The sequence below is a fragment of the Chelmon rostratus genome, chromosome 2 (genome assembly GCF_017976325.1).
Source record: "Chelmon rostratus isolate fCheRos1 chromosome 2, fCheRos1.pri, whole genome shotgun sequence".
NCBI classification, from domain to species: domain Eukaryota; kingdom Metazoa; phylum Chordata; class Actinopteri; order Chaetodontiformes; family Chaetodontidae; genus Chelmon; species Chelmon rostratus.
In genome coordinates, this window is record NC_055659.1 from 8,058,168 (window position 1) to 8,080,434 (window position 22,267).

Genomic DNA, 22,267 nt, shown 5'->3' on the forward strand with positions numbered 1-22,267 from the left:
TTGGAAAATGCGAGAGTTGTCTTTCGTTCATCTGTGAACATCAGCCCTGGTGTTCATAGTGTAGCAGAATTACAAAAGACATTTTCACAGTCTGACGAGTCTGACTCGTCAAACAAAGGTGTAACAAATACCATTGATGAACTCCATTCCAGTCCCACAGTCCTATTGACAAAACAGTTGCAAGTGAAAAAAATACATGTAAAAGCATCTAACCTGCTGAAGTGCTCCTGAACAAATCCATGAATCTGTTTTGAGGGTGCTGGTCCTGACCTTTGACCTTCCAGCAGGGACAACAAAAAAGGCGGTGGGGCAATAAAGTGTCACATGTCTTGAAGACTTTGCTCCTCAATAATTACTATTATACCCATGTGAAGCCCCTCAACTGCGTTTTAAAAATCCACAACTTTAGTGTAGCTCCAGTACAAACAGACCACATTGCAAGGGTTAAATCCCTTTTGTTACCATGGAGATGGAGACAGCGGTCGCCACTTGACAGGCGCATGGAACAAGAGACGAGGGGGGGAGCGGAGGTAGAGGGGCTGTTGATTGACAGTAGAAGGGGTGGGGACAAATACCATACTCTTCGCTCATTGGCCAAATCTGGGTCACGTTACCAGTTTGGAATGCAAATGAAAAGAGTTGCTGTAGCCCACCCCTGCTCTGCTCTTTTGCTGCCGCTGGTCTGCTCTAAGCCTGTCGGATACAGTGAGCCACCATCCAGAAATGGTGTAGCATATCAGGAAAAACAACACGGGAGTGCGGCCGGAAAGAGGAGCGAGGCTACAAGGCTTACATTCACGGTAAGGCGACGTCTAGCTTGCTTCACAGTACTGGGTGTCACGGTTGGCACGAGGGTCAGTCACCGTGTGTGTTTGTGTGTGTCGGAACGCGTGAGGTTAATCGGTCGCACTAGCTACCGTCTTCTCGGGGCCCCAAAACAGCAGCAGGCAGCTGCGTTTGTTTCTAGCTTGCTTGCTTGCTAACGTTCACCTTAGTTTAACGGCTAGGTTTAGCTTAGAGAGCCTCATGTAGTTAAAAAACAAAACACCAGTATGGTGTGACAACCCATGTAGTGCTAACGTTAGCTAGTGTTGTAACGGAATTCAGTACTAGCTATCATGGAGAAAATTAGCCATGAATGAAAATCAGTGCGGGAGCAAAACGTATAAATTTAATGCTCTGGCCAGCAATAGCCTCTGTTCTTTAGCCTTGCTAGTCTTTTCTTTGCCTCATCACTTTAAGCGTGTTGGCTAAAGTTAGCCAGGGAACTGTGGTCCCACAGGTCATGACCTTTGGCACCGAGGAGGAGTCAGTTATTTTGACAAGTGTAGGTCGTCACCGTCACTTCTCCAGCTAGTGTGGCTATGGCCTACCAGTGACCCGAATGTGGTCAACATAATACGATAGTTAGGAGTAGCTAATCCCTCCTCCACTGTGTTTACGGTTTTATGTGTGTGCGTGCGTGCCACATGCCTATCTCATACACACATCCTCAGATCAAGGATCAGTACATTAGAGACTAAACAAGCTACAGTGCAATGGAGCTATATAGCACATTTCAGTCAGACACTTTAAGATGTTATTCAGATATGGTCACTTTGTCTTTGTTGCACATTGTACATGTCCTCCTCATATTATCTGCACTCTGAAGAGGGTCAGATCATACCCAGTAATTTGCTTATTTCAGAAGAAGCAGCAACAACCTTGGTTAGGAAGCTCATAGATTTTCCTCAAAGCTACGGGGGTTAATTGCAGGGGGATACTTGCTTTATACACTAAAAAGGGTGGCAAGCTGCTATTAAGAAAAGAGTGACTCCTTTTAAACCTGAGATCACACAGCTTGGGAAAATTAGCTAGATACATGCACATATATTTGTATAGCTGCCACCTGGTCTAATGCAGTAAGATGTTATTCAAAATAGCTGTTGTGCATGATTATTTCTGAGTGTTGACAGTGCTCATTTGTTTATTTTTAGACAGTGAGAGCCATGCATCATTATCATGTTTTGTTTAGGCATATGATCATTTACATGTGAGATGGCCCCGATGCTACCTCATCTGTACCCACTTTACATTCACTTGCAATATATGTGCAAATTGCACAGTGATTTTTCATGCATCAGATTGAGGACCATCCCCTTATCGATATGGGCAACTGTCAAAGATCTTTTTGAATCCTTTCATCATTTCAAAGGCTTTGGTTATTCAGATAAAATTCAGAGCACAGCATATCTTGTGAAGTGTCATATCAGGTCAAAGACCACTATGACCCAGTGATGACCACTGTAAGCATCTCAGGGAACAGGCTGATAGATTATTAGGTTGACCTTTGCATCTCCTTGAATGTGATGTAACTGTCAAAGCAATGAGTTTTCTATCAAGATACCACCATCAGGATCGGGGTTATTGTTGTAAACTAAAACTGTAAGATTTAGTTTTTAATAATAAGGTATCAAAGCTCATTTCTTGTCATTTTGCTGCACAAGATTGCACAATTAAATCAAAGTTGTTGGCTTTTCATGCTATATATACATTTGCTCATTAATTTGAATAGTAGTGCATTTTGTAAATGTATTTTGTATGTGTATGTAGCTATTCTATATACTTCTGACACATTATACCTTACTAACAAAAACAAACAAAAAGTCCTGTAAAACTAAATATATAAAATTAAAAGTAAACCTATCTGAAAACTGAAACTCGCAAATGGAATCTGAAAACTAAAACTGAACTAAAATGAAATTGATGAGTCAAAATAAAATAAAACCTAATCCAAAATTTAAAACTACTTAAACCTTGATCAGGGTGTGATGTATTTGTTATATTTGTGCAAATTTGATGACAGGCTTTCATCGGGGGAAATAAAATTGAGTGCCTTCGTTTTAACCTCATTAAATAACAAGACTGTCATTTTGGGCACAGTCATCTAGACCATTAAAAGGTAATAGAGAAATACATCCTTGCAGTTAATTAGTTTCCCTAAGCTCCTTTAAAGTTATAGGTCTCCAGTGATCCAGATCCAGACTTTTGATGTGTGGCAAGTCCACTGCAGGCGCTGATAGAAATTTAGAGTGCTTGTGATGTGTGTGTGCTTGATGAAGGCAGTGAAGCACTACATTTTTCTGTGCTGCCGCTCATCTCAGCTCATACCTGACCTATTTTTTTTTCCTCTTGGTGTGATCGAAGCCTGAGAGTGATGCCTCAGAGGATTGAAGCGTCTTGCTAATCTGCAAGCTTTGCCAGAACTATTTAACTGTGGTATTTATAGATCAGAGGGAGAATCTTTCATTTATCTGTCATTCTGCTGCCCCCTCTCAGTCTCTGTGTGCTTTTCTGTTTCCCATCTCCCATGTCTTTTTTTTTTTGGGGAGAGTTATCAACAGTCCAAGCGATTTTTAGCATCTTGTGGTGCAGTCTGCACCTTACATGCTAGGGCCTTACTAAATGGAGCTGAACAGAGAAAGACCACAGTCTACTGGTGAGAGTCAAGTGAAAGTGTTTTGTATCTTCACAGCATGAGTCTGTGTGCTGGTATGGCACACACACGCTCGGCACACTTAACCTGGAAAGCAGCCAGAGTCTCTTTGTGCTGGTCTACTCAGCTGTGGAAGGCAAGGTCCTTCTGAGTCAGATGGCTCAATTACGGCTACCCGACCAATCTTGCCTCGGGATCAGAGGGTATCTCTGTCTTACATACTCTAACAAAAGCAGTGTCCTCCTTGCTCTGTTTAGACAGGACCCATCTACCGTCATCAGCCTCAGGGGATGACCCCAGCATCACCAAGGAAATGCTGCATTGCAGGATATGGAAGTTGACTTTTACTGTAATGATTCATAGGTCAGGCCCTCTCATCCATTAGAAATGAACCAGAATGTAGGTGACAAGTATGGTTGTCTGTTGAGATTTGGATTTGGGTAGTCAAAATAATGGCTACTCTGAACTTTTTTTCAAATAAATGACTCACTAAGGGCTACAATCTGATGATTATTCTTCAGTTTAAAAATCTGCTTTAAACACCAGAAAAACAGTCTAAACGTTGCTTGATTTGCCCAACCAGCGGTTTAAAAACTCAAATATATGTGATTTACAGTGATATAAAACATAGAAAAGCCAGCCAGCCCTCACATTTGAAGGGCCAGGACCAATGAAAGTCTGTTAATTTAGATTTTCTGTCAGTTGGCTAATTCATGTGGTACTAGTCTCATCAACCCTACAGTCATGGGAACAGTGACCACAGTGTTTTTTTTTTTGTTTTTTTTTTTTGCATGCGTGTGAGTTGTGCTGCAGATTTAATGCATATATTGCAGCAATAATGGTCTCTCTCAAGGATTAGTCTGGATCACCTAATCTGCAATAAACAAAGGATGAAAAATCTGCCATTTACAGTATCAGCATTTTCAGGAAAAAATTCAACCAGTTTAAAGTTTAGTCTTTAAAAGTTGATGATTTTGGCAGGCAGATGCTGCATCTCTCCTGTATGATATAAATAGGCACTTCTCACCAAAAAATAAATGAAAACAGGCATAGACAAATGCATCCAATGAATATAGTCAGCCCCTTAAAGGAAGAGATGATTTGCAAGGGACTGTGATGTTTAATGAATTGTCTAGAGTTATTTCTGTACAATTTGTTCTTGGGTGGCTCACATGTCCCATAGCATGGTTTTGTTTCATTTTAAACTTTTCAGATGGATAATAATGAGTATGGGGTTGATATATTTTCGAGCAAACTTTTTATTACATTTGCTGGCAGTGTCTTTGATGTAGGACTCATATGGTGCCTAGATCATTTATTTTTATACTACTCCCCAGAAGAGCTTGTTAGGCGTCAGCGTTCTTAAATTGATAATGAGCCTGAATGCCCTTTGAACAAAAGGCGGGGTTTATTTGTCTTAAAACCCCCTGCTGGACCACCCCTTTTCGCCTCACTTCACTGCGACCTTGCTCTGTTTATTCTAGTATCTCCTTGCAGTTTGAGGTCCAAGGCTTTCAGATGTTGAGGTCCATCATCAAGCGGCTCATATCAAACTGAGCCACCTCATTTTTATTTCTTTCCGTCTTGTTTTGACCCCCATCTGCTGCACAGCTCTGTTAGCCAAGTGTGAGACTCGAGGCTTGTGTTTCTGGCTGCATTGCCAGCTAATCTATATGCTAATGAGAAGATAATAATCAATGAGGTTCACGCATGGTTGGCCCCAATCAATACCACATTGCACCAGCAAACGATTCAAATGGCTACATTTCATACAGCCAGACAGTTGGGTGGTGTGTTAATGTGGTGGGGCAGACCATAAGTATGCCATTATCCTCTGGTTTTATCTACCCTATTCCACATAAATGAATCCTGTTGTCATTAAAGAGATGTTTGAATTCAACTGCAAAGCGATCCCATTTCACTTTTATGAGGGGATGGCAATTTTCTACTCCTGTTGTTTTGCATTTCATTTCCATAACTGCTATAAATAGGTGGTTTGACGCTTTCTTGCTGAGACTTGGCTGGCCCCTCATAGACTCTGATTTGTATCATTAGTTGAGTTAAGCCTTTAATGGTGCAGTTTTTTGCAGGATGAAGGTCTATTTTGTTAAAGATTTAGTCTACCAGTTCCTCACATAGCAGCCAGTCACTGGGTAATGGGCATTTTGATGGATCACAGCTCTTTCTTTTCTTTCTTTTTCTTTTAACTTTCTTGCCTCAGTGTCAGTCTTTTCACAAAATTGATGGTGATTACTGTCCTGCTAGTAAGATAATAGGTTAGATGTTCAGTCTGGCCGGTCACTGCTCCGGTCCTTAGCTGAATGTTATGATCTGAAATTGTGCCACTCAGAGCTGCAGGTTATTGGTGGAAATGGTGATTTCTATAAACGGTTTAAATCCTATACTGTAGACCTGCTGTCTTCAAATTTGAGGCACTGAGAAGAAAATGTAGCCTTCAGTTTTCAGCTGTCCTGACCTAGACTAAGCAACATAAAGAGTACGCTATGTCTGAGCTATCATTTTAATGAAATACCTCATCACCCTGGATTGACTTTACAGAAAAATTATAACAGTCTGCCTTATTTTGAAGGGTCTAACCAACCAAAAAAAAAAAAAAAAAAAAAAAAAAAAAAAAAATCAGTATTCAGGCAGCAGCAGAGGGGGGAGGGGAGTGACGGAGTAAAATCATTACCATCATCTTCATTAGAGACAATCTTGTTGTCCAATCAGCACGCTGCTCTGCACGGGGATTCCATAGGCACCCCGTTGGCTGTCGCTAGGATACCACATAATCAGGAGGCAGGCCGCGGCCTGGTTGGTGGAGTGGGGTGTTGATGCTGGGACGACGAGCTCGCTTTGAGTTGGGGGTAGACTAGAGGGGCTGGGGGTTTGGATATAGCACAGAAACACGCTTGCACACGCTCACTCATTCACTCAGTCAACCAGCCAGCCACTCAGTTAGGCAGACAAAGAAGAGCAACATCCTGCAGGAGGACAACACGCTCCCGGGGGATGGGGCATCATACCCCTGCATCACGTTGGGGGGGCCGGAGGAGGTAGGAGCATCAGGGTTAGGGGGCTTTGTCTGGCTACCCCTCCACACGCACATACAAACATACACACAAGCATATTTTTCTCTCTGGATCTCCTGGCTATTAAAGCCATTATCACACATCAATCGATTTGTGCAGCTGATGAGTACGTTGTTGTGGTATTTTTAATGTGGGTCATCAGAGTTTTCCGATATGCAGACTGACGGATGAGCACTGATGGAGGCTCCAGCACTTCCTTACTGTGATCTAAGCTCTGTAGAGACAGTCAGTCTGTCTGACAGTCTCTTAACAGCTCTCATCTTCCTGCAGGCTATGCAAATCCTCTGGACACAAATCTGACAGTCGGTTCTTGTGGTCTTGTCATGCCAGTTGAGTAGATCAATATGTTTCTCTTTTGAGCGGTGCAAAGAGCTGAAATTGTGTTGTTATGGTGTTGACCGGCTCTCTGCAGCGTATTACAAGCAACTGGCACTGCTTTGGTGTCCTCTCAAACACATTGGCTTTACCACTTTTCATGGGTACCGGGTTTGTCCCCAAAACCAAATCAAAGCTCAATTGCAGTTGTAGATGTGGAAGTAGGGTTATGGATTGGAGTGGGGGGTGTCCTCTACCGTACCCCTTCACTGATGGATGGGTGACTCCTCTCAGAAAGACAGGGTCTGAAGGCATCATTACCAGAGGGGATTCCCTCCCCTCTCCACACACGAGGAGGGAATGGGAAGTAGACTCTGGGATGTAGGCTAATGACTGCATACAGACAGGCAGGCTTTGGCAGTGGTGGTGCTTTGTTTACAACCAAAAAGGCACTCTGCCTGACTAGATTTCAGCTTTTTCACAGCCACAATTATGTAGACATTAAATTTTACATTCATGATATTCAACTCATGGTTCCTTTGTTTTGAAGAATCTGCTATGAGCTTAAGTTTTTAATATTTTTACTAAATTGAATTTGTGGGGTTTGACTGGTTTGGTATTCATGTTTTATTCAAGTTGTCCTCATTAAATTTAATGACCTCAGACATTTTTGCTTTGAGAATAGTTCTTACGAGATTTGTTCTGTTTCGCAAGTCAGCGCATTTTTAATTGAAACATCTATATGTTTATGTATTGTGAATGCATTAATTGCCTAATCATAAGTATCTGAAGTTTTCATTTAAATCACATGCAGTCTGTAAACACAAGCCGAACTCAAATCCCAGCCTTTTTCTCATTCAGTGACTGATTTGTTTACTCAGATATTTAGGGCCGTTCTGCTCTTGCCATTTCAAGGAATAACATATGGTCTGGTAAGATTGCAGTTTGTTTCCAAGTCTGCTTTGTAGCGTAAGTGGGCTATAGAGCTGTGCTTTGGCCCCTAATCCGTTCAAAAGAATAATGAGGAGGAGGAGGAAATAGCTTAAGAATTGCGGCATGGCGGCAGCACTGCTCCTTATTTAATTACTTCCATCACACCCTCTTTCCACTCCAATCCATTTAAAATCCTCAACCTGCTCACTCAACCTTCACCCTTCACTTGCTCTCATTCCCTTCCAGCCCACCCCCCTATAACTTAATGTGCACACCTCTAACCTCAAGGCTAGAAATTCCATCCTGCCTGTTTTGGCCTTTCTTTGCAGCTTTGTTACATCAGCTGTCATGCCGTTTGAATCCCCCACCACACACACACATACGCTCATTAATCCCACCCCCTCCTCTACACAACTAGCATCTCATGTTCTTGATGAGTTCTTGCTCTCCCCCTGTTCTGTTTATCTATGTTTATTTATTTCTGTCTATTCTTTTAACAACAGGTCATCTTTGCTTTTTTGCCTTCACCAAGGACGGATCCTTTCTCTCCTTCCATCCTTTTCTCATCTTATCACCTGTCAAGCTGAGCCCCCCCTCCATCTCATCTGCCTGGATAGCTCTGAACCTTTCCCTCCTGTGCTAATGGATAGCAGAGCACCAGGGGACCAACCTTAAAAAGGCTTTTATGGAAGGGGGCTAAATCATTCCTTCTTTTCTCCATGCCCATGACTGACAAGAACAAATTCTGATTCAGAAGTCTGAGATGGTGTATGTCATATAAACATGACTTTGACACAACTGTTGTATAAGATAACTATTAGCAAGAAGGAGATTGGACTCTGAGAGTTTGAGCAATATTTAAGCCTATACTTATATTAAAGCCAATGACATGGTGTTTGTATCATGGTTTGGGCGTTTTGATGGGAGTGGGTGCAAGGGAGCTTTAGTCATCTTTAGAACAGCCTCTGCTGCCTTCCCAATTAACTTTCACCAAATGTTTTTGTTCTTGTTTATGTGAAATGCTCCAGTGTGTAAGATGTAATTTAGGGTTGCCACTAATGTCAGCCAGCCACTGTGTCTGAATTCACTGGATTTCATTAGCTTCCCAAATAGCATTTTTGCGTGCCTCTCTAACTAGCTTTGTTCTGCCATGCCATGCCATATTCTATCATGTTTTTTTCTGTAATCTTAGAATAGTGCAGGGATAGGTTATTTGAACGGATTCCTAAATTCCGATGTAATATTTCTGTTATGAATTTGTGCATGAAAATTAACTTAAAAAGACTTAAAAGGAAACACCGAGTGATGCACATGTTCTACTGCAAATTGGTGTAATGCAGAACTTTACTTTGCTGAAGTATTTACAGCATTGAGTGCATCTGCAGTCAGATCGTTGGCCTTCCTCTGTGAAATAGCAAAGGTTGCAAAGAAAGTAGACATAACCTGGCAGATGGTATTCTGATGTATATTTCATGGCTTGCACTGAATTCTATAACTTTAGTGTAATTGCAGAGAATAACTGCAGTGTGGTTTGTAATGAGGTTTATTAAAAGCATAAATAACCACAAGTGCAGTCATCAAATAACTGGTGTAAGTGTAAGAGCTGGAACATAATCAGCATGTTAATTGCAAATGAAAATAATCGTTAGTTGCAGCCCTGTAGATTTATTTTTCTGACATACTCACGCTTATTTTCACTTCCTTTATGACTTCTTTACTGGATCAAATGAATTTAATGAATAAGTTGTCGGTCACATATTTCCTCGAAGTTGAGCTGCTCGTTACCTGTCATGTACAGGTGTATTAAAGCTTCTGCTACTGTTTTTTTTTTTTGCTTTCCCACTGTATTTTTCTCATCTGAAGAGACCATTTTGTTTTCTTGGGTTTGAGTATGAAGAAGGGAAAAAGTGTGCCACTTTTTTCTCATGTGCTCTCTTTTTTTCTCTTCAGGCACAGGAGAGCCATTCAGAAGAGCCGGGGGTCAAAGGTGAGAAGAGCAGAGGGCACCATGGAGAGTGAGCCAGGGGCCCCTGCCTCCACGGCCAACAGTACCGGGACCACCACCTCCTCTAGCACCACAGCTGCCGGCAGTAGTAGTACCCCTAACACTACTACTGCTACTACTACTCCTACCACTTCTACTAGCAGTAGTAATAGTAGTAGCAACAGCGGTGGTAGTAGTAGTACCACAAGCAGTACTTCCAGTACTAGTACTGCAACAGGAAGACAGGCAGTGCCTCAGATATCTGTTTACAGTGGGATACCTGACCGACAAACAGTGCAGGTGAGTTCCTTGGTGTTGTGATGACATTTTTGACTGCTTGGTATAAAGTTGGGGTATTGCCTGTGACGTGTGCAGAGTAATATACTTTCCTTTGCTCTACTGCCCTCTGTTGGTGTAAATAAAGCCACATACAGACTTGTGATGTGCTCCTAAAGGAATGTTTGATTATTAATTTTCTAAGTAAATGAATAAAATCAGAGGCATCTGTCTTCCTGATCAGTTTGCCAATGGAGGAAACTCAAATAAATGGTCAATTCACAGGGTGTGTCCAAGTTGAAGGAAGGAATGCTTTCTGTTCTTTAGTGCTCTTGACCCTTTGACCCGGGGATAAGCCTCTACACAGGCTTAACCTCTCCCTGAATAAGGTCTGTGCAGCTTTTAGTGTTGATGCCTTGACAGCAGGGTTTTTGTTAATTCAGCCCTTCGTTTTTTTGAAGTCAGCCTGCTGACAGTTAAAAGGCAAACACTGTTGTCACCAGGAAGCCCTCTGAGCATAAAGGACTGCTGGTCATTTACGGTCAGTGAGAGTTGAATGCATGTATGCAGTGCATCTCTGCTAATTTGCCCTCATTCCTAGAGGTGTGGGTCCGGATGGTTCTATGACACTATGGACCACAGGTCAACATCCTCTCTGGTTGCTTGGCAACAAGGCAGAGGGCACTTTCAGAGGTGAAGAGTGAGGAAGGTTATTTCCAATGGTTTTGATGTTTAGCTTTGTTATAAGTCATTAGGAGTCGCTGAGACTTTCTCGCTGACAAATGATTGAGGGACTGGGTTTATTTATGTGTTTCTGCATCTGTCTTCCTCTCAGATGATAACATACTTATATAGATTCGTACTCCATGATAAGGGCGACTGTCCTGAGCTGTAATGCTAGAGGTAAAGCACTCATCAGAAGATCAGTGGTTTGATCCCTGGTGTGGGTCATCAGAGTTTTGTTGTGTGTTGATGTGTTACAATGCAGTGCAGTCATTCAAAGCCCATTCAATCCGGTAGTGACTACAATTATTATTTTGCTACTTTTTTCTTTAATAAAATTGAGTAATAACAAATAAAATACACATATTGGCCCCCTGTATATTGTAATGCAATTCAACACCATGTGTTGCCATGAATTCTACTTTCACAAACTTATAATGTCTCTTTCTTTTTGTTGAAACTGTCAGATAGGTAGTAATTCAACTTTATTACTGAGGCTGTAGTGGATAGTGGTGTTGTACTGGAGTGCATTGTATTGATAGGTGGTTCTAATATTCTGCCTCTCTCATGTAGGTAAATACGGTAGCCAAATACATTAATACAATTCCTCAACGTAATGCAGTCCGGTTTGACACCGCTGCACTCTGCAACCATAATCATGAAAGTAGTTAAATTAATACCTTTCTGACAGTGACACTCAAAACTGAGCATTATTATCGTTGTAAAGACAGTATTTGTATTGATGAATAGAGTAATGAAGGGGCTGGTGAGTGTAAATTCAAAGAAATAAATTATCTAAATTTCTCTTTCAAATAAGTTAATAATAGTAAACAGGGACATTCATATTCTGGATAAGATAGCTCTAATGAGGATGAATGAATGAAGGCTTTATTTCAAACATGTAACCAACAAAACAATAGTATCTGAACATGTCTGTAAAGGAGCAGGAAGAAGCATAAGATTATTTAGTCCTACCCCTTTTCCATCACTCAATTATAGGTAATCATTGACTTCAATATTGTCTTTACTTGTACATATATAGGTATATACACACATATATACCTGCACACCCATATACATACATATTTACACAAATACATATTTACAAACAAATTAAATACCTCCTGGATCATTGCCAGTATTCTGAAATTGGTGTTCTTTGTAATGCTGTGTGGCCACATGTCTCCTTAAATAAAACAGAACAGTTTTGCCTCAGACCTAGAGGAGTTGGGGCTTGTTAGATGTAGCATGAGCTACTAGCTTTATTTACCTTATATTCACTACTCCTCTCTGTAACTGTACTGTGAGCTCCCATTTTGCCTTCTTATTGTATATGACTAGTGAGGTTATTTTGTGATACTGCTGCATGTTTTGAAGACTGCAGTGCACTGTGAAGATTTCAGGCATTGTTGTACACAGTAGCCTGACAGTTGTTTTAGTGCAGGAGTGATTTGGTAGGCTTGAAGCATGTGTGTGATTGGATAATGAGAGGGATGGGTCACACACACCAACTACACAAGGTAGGTAAAGTTTGATAGCTGTATTGATATTTAATGCAAGATTTGGGACACATCTATGGTTGTTTATCAGTGTAGCTGAATCTCTGACTCTTCGACTACATTTGACTTTTCTGATTTATGTAAACTTGTACGCACAAAATGTAATATATGCAAACTCTTCTGTTTCTGCTCACGTTGTGTTCATCAACCAGCTCTGGCTCTCTGTTTGTATATGCAGGTGTTCCAGCAGGCATTGCACAGACAGCCTAACACAGCAGCACAGTACCTGCAGCAGATGTACGCTGCTCAGCAGCAGCATCTGATGCTGCAGACTGCAGCCCTCCAGCAGCAGCACAGCCTCAGCACTGCTCAGCTCCAGAGCCTGCAGGTCAGCAAACGGTCATCACATGAAATAATAGTTCTCACAGTGTAAAGATGATTCGGTTATTGTTGATCTCCTGCAGGACACGATTCAGGAAATGGTGAATTTTTCTCTCTCTCTGTCTCTCTCTTCCTCTCTTTCCTTGAGATAGGCCAGTATCGCAGCAGGCCGGCAAAGCTCTTCACAGAATGGCACTTCATCCCAGCAAACAGGATCGACTCAGGCTACAGTAAGTGCAGTTGTGAGTGTTTGCCTTGCCTTCTAAGGGCCTCTAAAGTTTAAGGTATCTGTCCATTAGATTATCATGGAACTAAGTTGATTATAGCACCAAGAGGCTTTGAGGAAACTGGATGTAACACTAGTAGCTCTGTGGGCTGTAAAAATGTTAACAAATTCTTGTTCTTGTTGTAATTCTTGTATATTTCACATGTTGTTCAAAGGAAACTGGTATATTGACATAAATATCAGTAGAGTAAAGGAACTGCATAAGCTAATTATTCTGTTCATCTCCCGGTAGATCAACCTGACCACCTCCCCAGCGGCAGCTCAGCTGATCAGCCGGGCCCAGAGCATTAGTTCCACCCCCACCAGTATATCCCAGCAGGCTGTTCTGCTGGGCAGCCCATCTAGCCCCACTCTCACAGCCAGCCAGGCACAGATGTACCTGCGCGCACAGATGGTGAGACTGCAGACACAAGGAACACAGCCGCAGGCACATTTACATGAGTGTGCATATATGCATAAATACAACCACACACACATAGTGCTTGAATAAATAAGCACACACTAAATGTGTGCTCTGGGATTGGTGTTATAGGTGTATACTTATGCGCTTTATTCTCCTTTTACCACTAAAGAGGGTGGTCAGAACAATCTGTCCAGCCACAGAGGGCTCATTACAAACAAAGAACGGAATGTTTTGAATGCGCGTCACTGCTCAGGAAACATTTTTTTGGTATTCTCTCAGCTGTAGCTTAAGGCCAAGTTGCTTTAAAACAAAGTTGCTGACGGACAAGACCCCTTTATTGGTCTATTTTGGTGTAGCTGGTTGCGGGTAACTTGTCTGTTTCAATTTACCATCAGTTGTGCAGCTGGCACACAGACTGTTCCTGCCACCTCATTATGAGCGACTACAAAGCATCGTCAGATTTGTGTGATGCATCTGGCAGACAGCAAGACACATTTGTCAGTTAAGATTGCCATGGCTTTTATTTCTGGTGTAGTCCTCTAGTTTTAAATTAGTGCATATGATTTGTTTTAAGTCCTACATATATATCTTGTTTTTCCACATTGCAGGTTCAAAACTGTGACAACCAAGGTGTTGTATCAATATGTTTTGTTTTAAATGTACTTTTTAAGATAGACATGTAAAAAATAAATGCCTGCTGTTCTGTAGTTTTCATGGAAAGAAACCTAACGTGGAATAATTCACATAATCCTTTGTGTGCTTGAGGGTTATCATGATTATCTTATCTTATCTGTCAATTATCTTTTCATCATTGTTTTGCTTCTTAATTGAATGTTAGAGAAGAATCCAATCCAAGTGTGATGCTTTCCAGGCTCAGCAGAGTAACCTGGTGCAGGTGGCCAGGAGCCTGGGCCGGGCTGTTCCTCTGTCCCCACAGCTTATCTTCACACCGACGGCCACAGTGACAGCTGTCCAGTCAGAAAGCTCCACGCAGGCTTCCTCACAGGTAGAGTTATTTGAAAAAAAAGTACTTAGTTTACTGCTGTGATACTAGCAGTATAATGTTGATATACTTCATTGGTTTCTATTGAAAGCATCGGGTAAGGCAGAAAATTAAAGTGCATCTTCATTCGTTTTGTAGTAGGCACAGTTCTGACCTACTTTATGAATCTGTTTGTGTCAATTGTCTCCCATCTTTCTGCCTTTCTAAGAATCAGGTCCAGAATCTGGCCATCCGTGGCCAGCAGGTGGCGACCACGTCCTCCTCTCAGACTCAGACCCTGCAGGCTCTCAGTCTGAAGCAGAGCCCTGTGCCCATTCAGCCCGCCTCATTGATCAAGAATCCCAGCCAAGGAGCGCAGGCCTCCACAGGAGGGAAGGCCAGCTCTTCCGACACTTCATCTGAAGCGGGGAAGAAGGGGGACAGTGCAGCAGTCACAGAAGTCCGAGCTATAAACATGAGCCGCAGTGTCACAGCGGTCAGTGCTCAGCCTCTGATTGCTCCAGGTAAGTGGAGTCTGCATCCCCACAGCCTGAAAAGTTCAAATAAAGTTAAAGTGTGCAGGTCTCTTACCCATGAAAATGATCATGGCAGTGCTTATAGCAGGGCCAACCAAAAGAAAGGCTCAGCCCACCACAGAAATAACAGAAAGGCATTTAGTGTATGGTATAAATAAGCAATATGGATCTTAGAGTTCAATCTCTTTTTTTTATTTATTGTTGAGGTCAAATGTCAAAAATGTCCCCCTTCCAGCCTCTCGGATGTGAGGATTTCATGCTTTTTTTTGTCTTCATGATAGTAAAGTGAATCTTTTTGTATTTTTGACTGAAGGTCAAACAAAAAAAGCGAGTCAAAGACATCACTTTGACCCCCAATAAATTATAATAGGCATATGCTAATTTTATTAGACCGCTAAATTAATCGATAATGAAAATTATGATTAGTTCCAGCCCTAATTGTATCAAACTTATATTTCCTGAGCACTCACCAAATATGTGTGTAGCACCAAGTTTTGCTGAGTGTCACAAACAAGGACATATACAGAATTTAACAAATTAGATGCCATCAAGACTGTCTAAATATTTCACTTTGATGCAAGATATAAGATATATTTTAAGCCACACTTGTGGCATGGCTTGAGGGTCGGCAATATCTCACAGTCTGTCCGTCACTTTGGTCCAGACAGATTTATTATGACTTTGGCAATCCCCTGACTTTCCCTGAAGTGCCACCAGAAGGTCAAAGTGTTCACTAATCCCAATTGAAATATCTCAACAGCTACACGATGGACTGGCAAATGACATTTAGGGTTCCCAAACTATTAATCCTAATGACTTCCATGATCCCCTGACATTTTCTATAGCGCTTTCATCTTGTCAAAATATCAGTTTGTCAAATACTTAGATTTGTGACCAAATGCATGCAAAACTACTGACATTTTCTGAATCCTCAGCTGTTCGTTTTGGTTTGTGGTAATTTGCAAATATTAGCATGGTAACACAGAGACGATGAACATAGTAAATATTATACCTGCTAAACATTAGCATGTTAGCATTGTCATTGTAAGCATGTTAGCATGCTGATGTTAGGCACAGTGATGCTTTGAGATAAATGCTAAATTCAGCCTCGCAGAGCTGCTAGCATGCCAGTAGACAGTGGTTACGGAGTAAATGCCATGCATGCTAAATGTAAACAATCCACTTTTTTAGAGGCTTCGTGTTATTTCTGTATAGGCACTGACATTCAATATTCCAAAGGAAGTTTGTTTTCATTTTTGTGGGCAGATAAATTAAACTTTCAAATTGGCTGCCAGCTGCCGCATACTTCTTTTTTGGAACAGATGTCCACTTCAAACCTTAAAATAGATTTGGGGCTGCAGGCAGCTGTCATATACAGTAGAAATGTGCTCTTGTGTTGATAGTAAGCTTGGATGAAAAAAATAGTTCTTACACTTTGCGCTTTTAATAGTGTTCTCTGGACTGTGAGTGTGACATATCAGGGCCTGCATCACAAACCCTTTCAATCACTAAAAGGGTGAAACCAGCCGTATTGAGGACAGTGTGTTGGGCTGTGTCTGGAATAGTCAAGCTGCTTTGTGAATTAGAAGCTGTGAAAGGCACACTGCCACGCAAGAGTCTTTCTAAACCACTTACTGTGTAATTGAAAGTCAGCAGCTGTTTTTTTCCTCTTTTTAGTGTGAATGGTTGTGAATATGCCAGCAGTACAAGCTGATTAAATCAAATTAAGTCCAGTTTGCTTGCAGGATAAGCCCCTTCATATACTTATCTCATTTTCAAGAAGGTCCCGATAAGACATCACATTTCCCAAAATAGTTAATTTGAGCTAGAATCTAAAAATACGTGTATGCAATGCACCATATGTGTGTATGTGTGCTGGGAGTGGTAACTCTGTGTTAATGTGTGTACAAGACCATAAACCTTATATACACTGCAGTACGCTCTGTTATTGCATGGTTTTGTTTTTATCTGCCTATTCAGATGTGTACGTGTGTGTGTGTGTTTTGGTGGATATGTGTTTGTGTGTGTGAGTCTGGGTAAGGGAGGGGGGAGTAGGGATTATCTGAGCGTGTCAGTGCACAACTGTGTCTTGCTTTGTTGCAGTAATGGATTCACATAAAATGAAAGGAGGGATGGAAGCTGAAAGTCTGGCTGCATGCTGCCTGAAAAAATTAACATGGGTTGCCATAGCAGCAGGCCATGAGGGACAGGTGTGCACATGAGATGCTGGGGAGTTAAAACACTGTGGATCAGAAGAAGAAGAGGCTGCTTGGCTGTCTGATGGGATCCAGATTAGGTTAAAAGCTTTGATTCAACTTGACTGTATCTGGGCACTTATGCGCTTTAATTTTCACATAAAATCAGAGAAAACTTTTCATACTAACACGCTGCTGTCTTTTCAAGCAAATTTCACCCGCTACTTTCATAATTGATGTTTAGTGCCTTGTTATGGCTAATAGTAATTTAGCTTCAGGAAACCAGAGATTTGCTGGTGGTTAGTGTTGGGTGGTGAGTCACACTGTGTCCATAACCTTAAATTTAATGAGTTGAGTGTGGATGTAATCAGACCCTGTGTCTAATTAGTCTGTATTTTTAGTTCTCTTAAAGTGTAATTGTTACATTTTAAACGTAGTTAATTACTTATTACTGTCACTTAGTTGCAGTACTTTACTTCTGCACTATATTACTTTTGCTCTCCATCCTAAATGGGCTGTGCTAGGCTCATATTTATTGGGCTAATTGTAGACCACTAACTGTTATGCATTTTGCTCAGAAAGTGATATTTCTGACATGACCTGAAGGCAAGATAATACAAGTTTGACAGACAACATGCCAATAAAGAGGCTAAAGACACTTAATAATGATAATTAAAAAAAAAACTGCAATAGCATCAGTAACCATTTGCATCTTTACTTTATTAGTTTATTGACTCAGCAGAAATCCGTCCAGCCTGATCTGAGAGAACAACAAATAGAAGAGCTGTGATTAATTGTGTTTGCTATTTTTGGTCATCAGTTTTCATCTCGCTTTCCAAAGGATGGTAGATAATTTCAGAGCAATGTCTCTGTTACTATGAACATTACAGACATCAAGAGTCACTTTCCTTTGAATTGAAGTTGGACTGGAAACAAATGTGAGGCCGTCTGCCTTGTTGCAGTATGCGTTTGTCATCACCTTCTCTTGGCAGGAAGCAGCCAGCTCTTTACTATAAAAACCACAGCAGGGAATCCCCAAAAGCACCATACTCACAGATTAAAGAGGAGGCCTGCACACAAAGTCTGTGTCTTGGTATATTTATGTAGCTGCTAATAACAGCATCAGTTGCCGGTTTCACTAGAATACAAAAAACCTTGGAAGTACCCAGTTTTTTAAAATGAAAAGCTAGGCTTCAACTTTTTATGAAACTTTATGACTACGAACAATACACGTACATGTCTATTAAATCTGACATTCAGTGCTTCATGTAATCTTCTTTTATTGAATTGAAAATACACCCTCACTCCACATTGTACAACTGCTAAAATACTAAGGTGTGTGATTTGGTTTTCTTCTTGAGAGTCTGTGTTTTGACTTGAACATGTGAGAACAGTGGGGTCTTAAAACCAATCAGGAACTGAATTAATTGAGCTTGCATTCCCACTTTGCCTACTTGATAAAGTATCTACAAACCTGATTTGCAATTGAGGAAAGATGGCGTAAGGCCTGCTGTTGCTCTGTTGTTTTAAGTCGGCATGTGTTTCATGAAAGCAAGCCAAAGCAGCAGCCAGTGAGAATGTGGAAACTCAGGGATTTTCCAGGGCCTGGTGCTACAAACTCATCAGGAACGTATACCATCTTCAACCGCGGGATATTGCACAACAACACGCAGATAGAGTAAGAAGTCTTGACACATTCATAACTTAGGGGGAGTGAAGATTGTATTGCATTTGTATATATGTGTAGGCGTGAGGCCCTGAGTCATTCAGTCCTTAATCCCAGGACCTTGAGGAAGAATAGCATTTAAATGAATTCCCTTGTCTTCCTGTTCATCCAAGAGTGCTCTCTGTTCCTCATTAGGGGCTTGAGAAAGTTGTCAGGATTCATGGGGAGGGCTGCTTGTATCCGGTGTGCACTGATTCAGAAATCCCCCGCCTTTGCTCGGACTGGGCCTGGGAATCTCTTGCTACCTTTATGTTTCTGTGAGATTTTGATTGAAGGTGCTACTGTTCAATTATCAAGTGACTCTTGATGCATTTTGACTGTCATGCGGCTCATGTTTAGTTTCTGTCTGAGATTAAATTGAATTGAAACTAATGCTTGAGCTGTCTGTATGCGGTTGACCGGGCCCAACACCCAACATCCCGCTCAAGTGAAACGATGCTGCATGAGACTAGTTGGTCTGCAGGAAGGCCTGCATCCTTCCTTGGGTGTTGGCAAACGATGGCAGCTAAGATAGGATTGCTGCCTGTTAATAACTGTATAAAAGACTCTGCGTTAATTAATCCCCTAGACAAAAAAAATGAAAATAATTTCTCTAATATTGAGTGTTATATCTGTACCCTGACAAGTACAGTGTCCATTTTATTGATACTGTCAAACATAATTGAACTATATATGTCTCAGTCCACGAGCTTCTTCTGAACTTTCAGTCATATCAGCTGATGTAGTCTGCTGATGGATCCCTGAGCTCGGTAGTTTTCTGATTTCATCCACAGCACTTTTAGAACTTTGTTATCTCTGTGGCAGAGAAAGTTCAGACATGGAAAATTTTGACTTGTTTGTTCTTATTTTGCTTTAGCACTGAATCACACATTTGATGATTATTACACTCTTGTAACTGCAAAGTGTAAAAGTCACTCTCTTTGAAATGGTAGTTTGTCACAACAGTCCCAAATCTGGTCCACTAACTGGGTTTTAGCCATGCTAGTGTTGTGACTGTAGAGAAGCAATGCCAGGCTGTAGCTACTGAATGGATTGCCATTAAATTTTTTTTACAAACATTCATGTTGCCCAGAGGATGAATCACACTGACATGACTTTTCCTGTAGAGCCACTATGAGGTTGACATCTGCAGTTATAGTGAAACAACTGTTGGATTGCCATGAAATTTGGTGCACACCTTTGTGTTTCCCACAGGACGAATTGTGATAACTTTAAGTTCTCTCAGCTTTTCATCTGTCGTCATTATTAGGGCAAAATTTGTGCAATTCTTTGGTTCATGATCACAAAATGAATGCTATTCCAACCAGCCTCAGCTGTGCATCATGTTTATTATCAAAAGATTTCAGTTGTTACCCGAGGAGGGATCAATATAGGTGCGGATTATTTTTCTGTCATTCGACTATTCTACCAAACATTTCAGCTCTAGTTTTCTTAAACTACTCCTGTATTTGCAAGGTCATGAATGAAGTTTTCATGCCCAATAAAGTCATGTGTATAGCGTTTTCTGTTCTCTTCATCTTTAACAATGTGGTTATGCCTTTGTACTCGACACACTCCTCAGTTTTTCAAAAAATAGTTTATAAAGAACCACTTTCAAATTCAGATAAAGGAGTTTTGTGCATTGATGCTGAATTTCTCAAGAGAAAATCACGATGCGTCTAAAAATCGATTATTTTTGCTCCTCGAGGTGTGGCTGCTGAACTGATGGATGTTATTATCCCTTGAAGTGTCTGTTTAAATTGCTTTTCAAGCGTGAACCATCTCACAGGCTAACATCTTTGATTATCATGCTGCAGGTCGTATCCACCCACCCAAAGCTCGTATCCATCCTGCTCTGGATATTGTAAATATTAAATGAAATGATCCTTCCCCGTACACCATTTCTAACCAAATTTTCTGTTGGTGGGTTCCACTGTGTCCCAGCATGAGAAAAAGAAAACACTTTTCAGCAGATCCTGTAGCCTTAAAGGGACTAATGACATGCAAGCTCTGCTGGATAGAAACATCTATATATTCCACAGCAGGGTACAGACTGCGGTTAGTGCCTCACAGGGAAACTTTGAAACCAGATGGAGCCTATCCCACACAAAACATCATGAAAAGAACAGGGGGGAGAGGAGGAGGGTGGGGGCGAGGGGGATTTGAGACAAATGCTGATGTACTTGGCAGTTTTCCATGCTTAGAGATATTGGGGGGGGTTTATTAACATCACCAAACACACCTCTATGTTCACATGGCTCATATAACAGAAGCTACACTACTAAAGTGCTGTGGTGCAGGAGTAACTAATGTCTTGAGTGGGTTTTAGCAATAAGAATGAGTCAAAGAGTTATAGTTTCCTGGTAGAGTTGTTAGACATCAAGGAGGCAGCAGAGGGGCTTGGAGTAGCTGACTCAACATTAACTCTATTAAGAGTGTCATGGACTGTTGGCTCCACATGTTCGTTCCTGAGGCATTTCTAATATTAGACTAGCCTCGGGCTACTTCCGCTGAACACTCTCCCACTCACACATGATCTCACAATACAAGATTGATGTGCTGTGTCCCGGGCTTCGGGGCAAGTTATGATCTCAGGATGTCTTTTTACACACAGCGGCGCTGACAGGTGGTGACAGGCCATTTCGAAACAGTTTGTGAGTAATGGTCAGACCAAAACTGCAACAGCGGTCCTCTCTGCACCTTTCAACAAGCTCTTAATAATACATCCTGTCAACAAGGGGCACACAGGTGAAGGGAGCACTATAAACAAGCTCTCCTGTGCAGACATCTGTGTTTCTCAGTGCTGAGAAACACTGAGAATGGACAGTTTAAAGCAATTGCAACTTTGAGACATTTCTAACATACCTTTTATAAACTATTGCAATGTTTGATAGGACTGTGGTGGGCACTGTGTATTGCGTAATCTTAGTTGAACAGTAGGCCTGCAACTATTACTTTTGTTATTGATTCATCTGAAAATAATTTTTCAGTTTTACACAGTGTGTTAATCAAAAAATGCAGTGAACCAAAAGTGACGTCATCAGATTGCTTATTTTGTCCAACATCCAAAAGTTGGTATTCACTTTATATTGATAAAAAACAAAGATAAGCGGAAAATACTCACATGTGAGAAGCAGAACCCAGAGAATGTTTTTTGTGCATTATGCATTTTAATGTTTTTTGTCTTGTCTTTTTTTTGACCATCAACTAATCGAGTAATTGACTTAGTTTCAGCACTATTGAATGCAGAATTCTTACTTTCCCGACAGTATCTCAAAGCAGTAAATGCTATTCTATAAGTCTTCTTACAAAGTAAAAAACAACACTGATGGCCTTCTGCTTTGAGTGGTTTCCTTGTACAGGGGTGAGCAGAGAAACTAAAGTCTTCTCTATTCGCAGTCAGTGGCTCGTGAATTTAGGACACAACAGAAGTGTCTGTGGGTGGTAAACACAGCAGCTGGTTGAATACATAAATTTTAAAA

General features: G+C 41.1%; 1 protein-coding gene across 1 annotated transcript in view; it reads left to right on the plus strand.

Annotated features, from left to right (window-relative positions):
• The first annotated feature begins 685 nt into the window (after positions 1–685).
• The window catches only part of phc2b (polyhomeotic homolog 2b (Drosophila)), a 34,195-nt gene continuing 12,613 nt past the window's right edge, over positions 686–22,267 (plus strand). Inside the window, exons 1-7 of the mRNA XM_041951243.1 lie at positions 686–800; positions 9,766–10,099; positions 12,536–12,685; positions 12,831–12,908; positions 13,197–13,358; positions 14,239–14,373; positions 14,579–14,873. Of these exons, the coding sequence (XP_041807177.1) occupies positions 9,824–10,099; positions 12,536–12,685; positions 12,831–12,908; positions 13,197–13,358; positions 14,239–14,373; positions 14,579–14,873 (1,096 nt within the window). The 5' untranslated portion in view covers positions 686–800; positions 9,766–9,823. The remainder of the gene's footprint in view (positions 801–9,765; positions 10,100–12,535; positions 12,686–12,830; positions 12,909–13,196; positions 13,359–14,238; positions 14,374–14,578; positions 14,874–22,267) is intronic.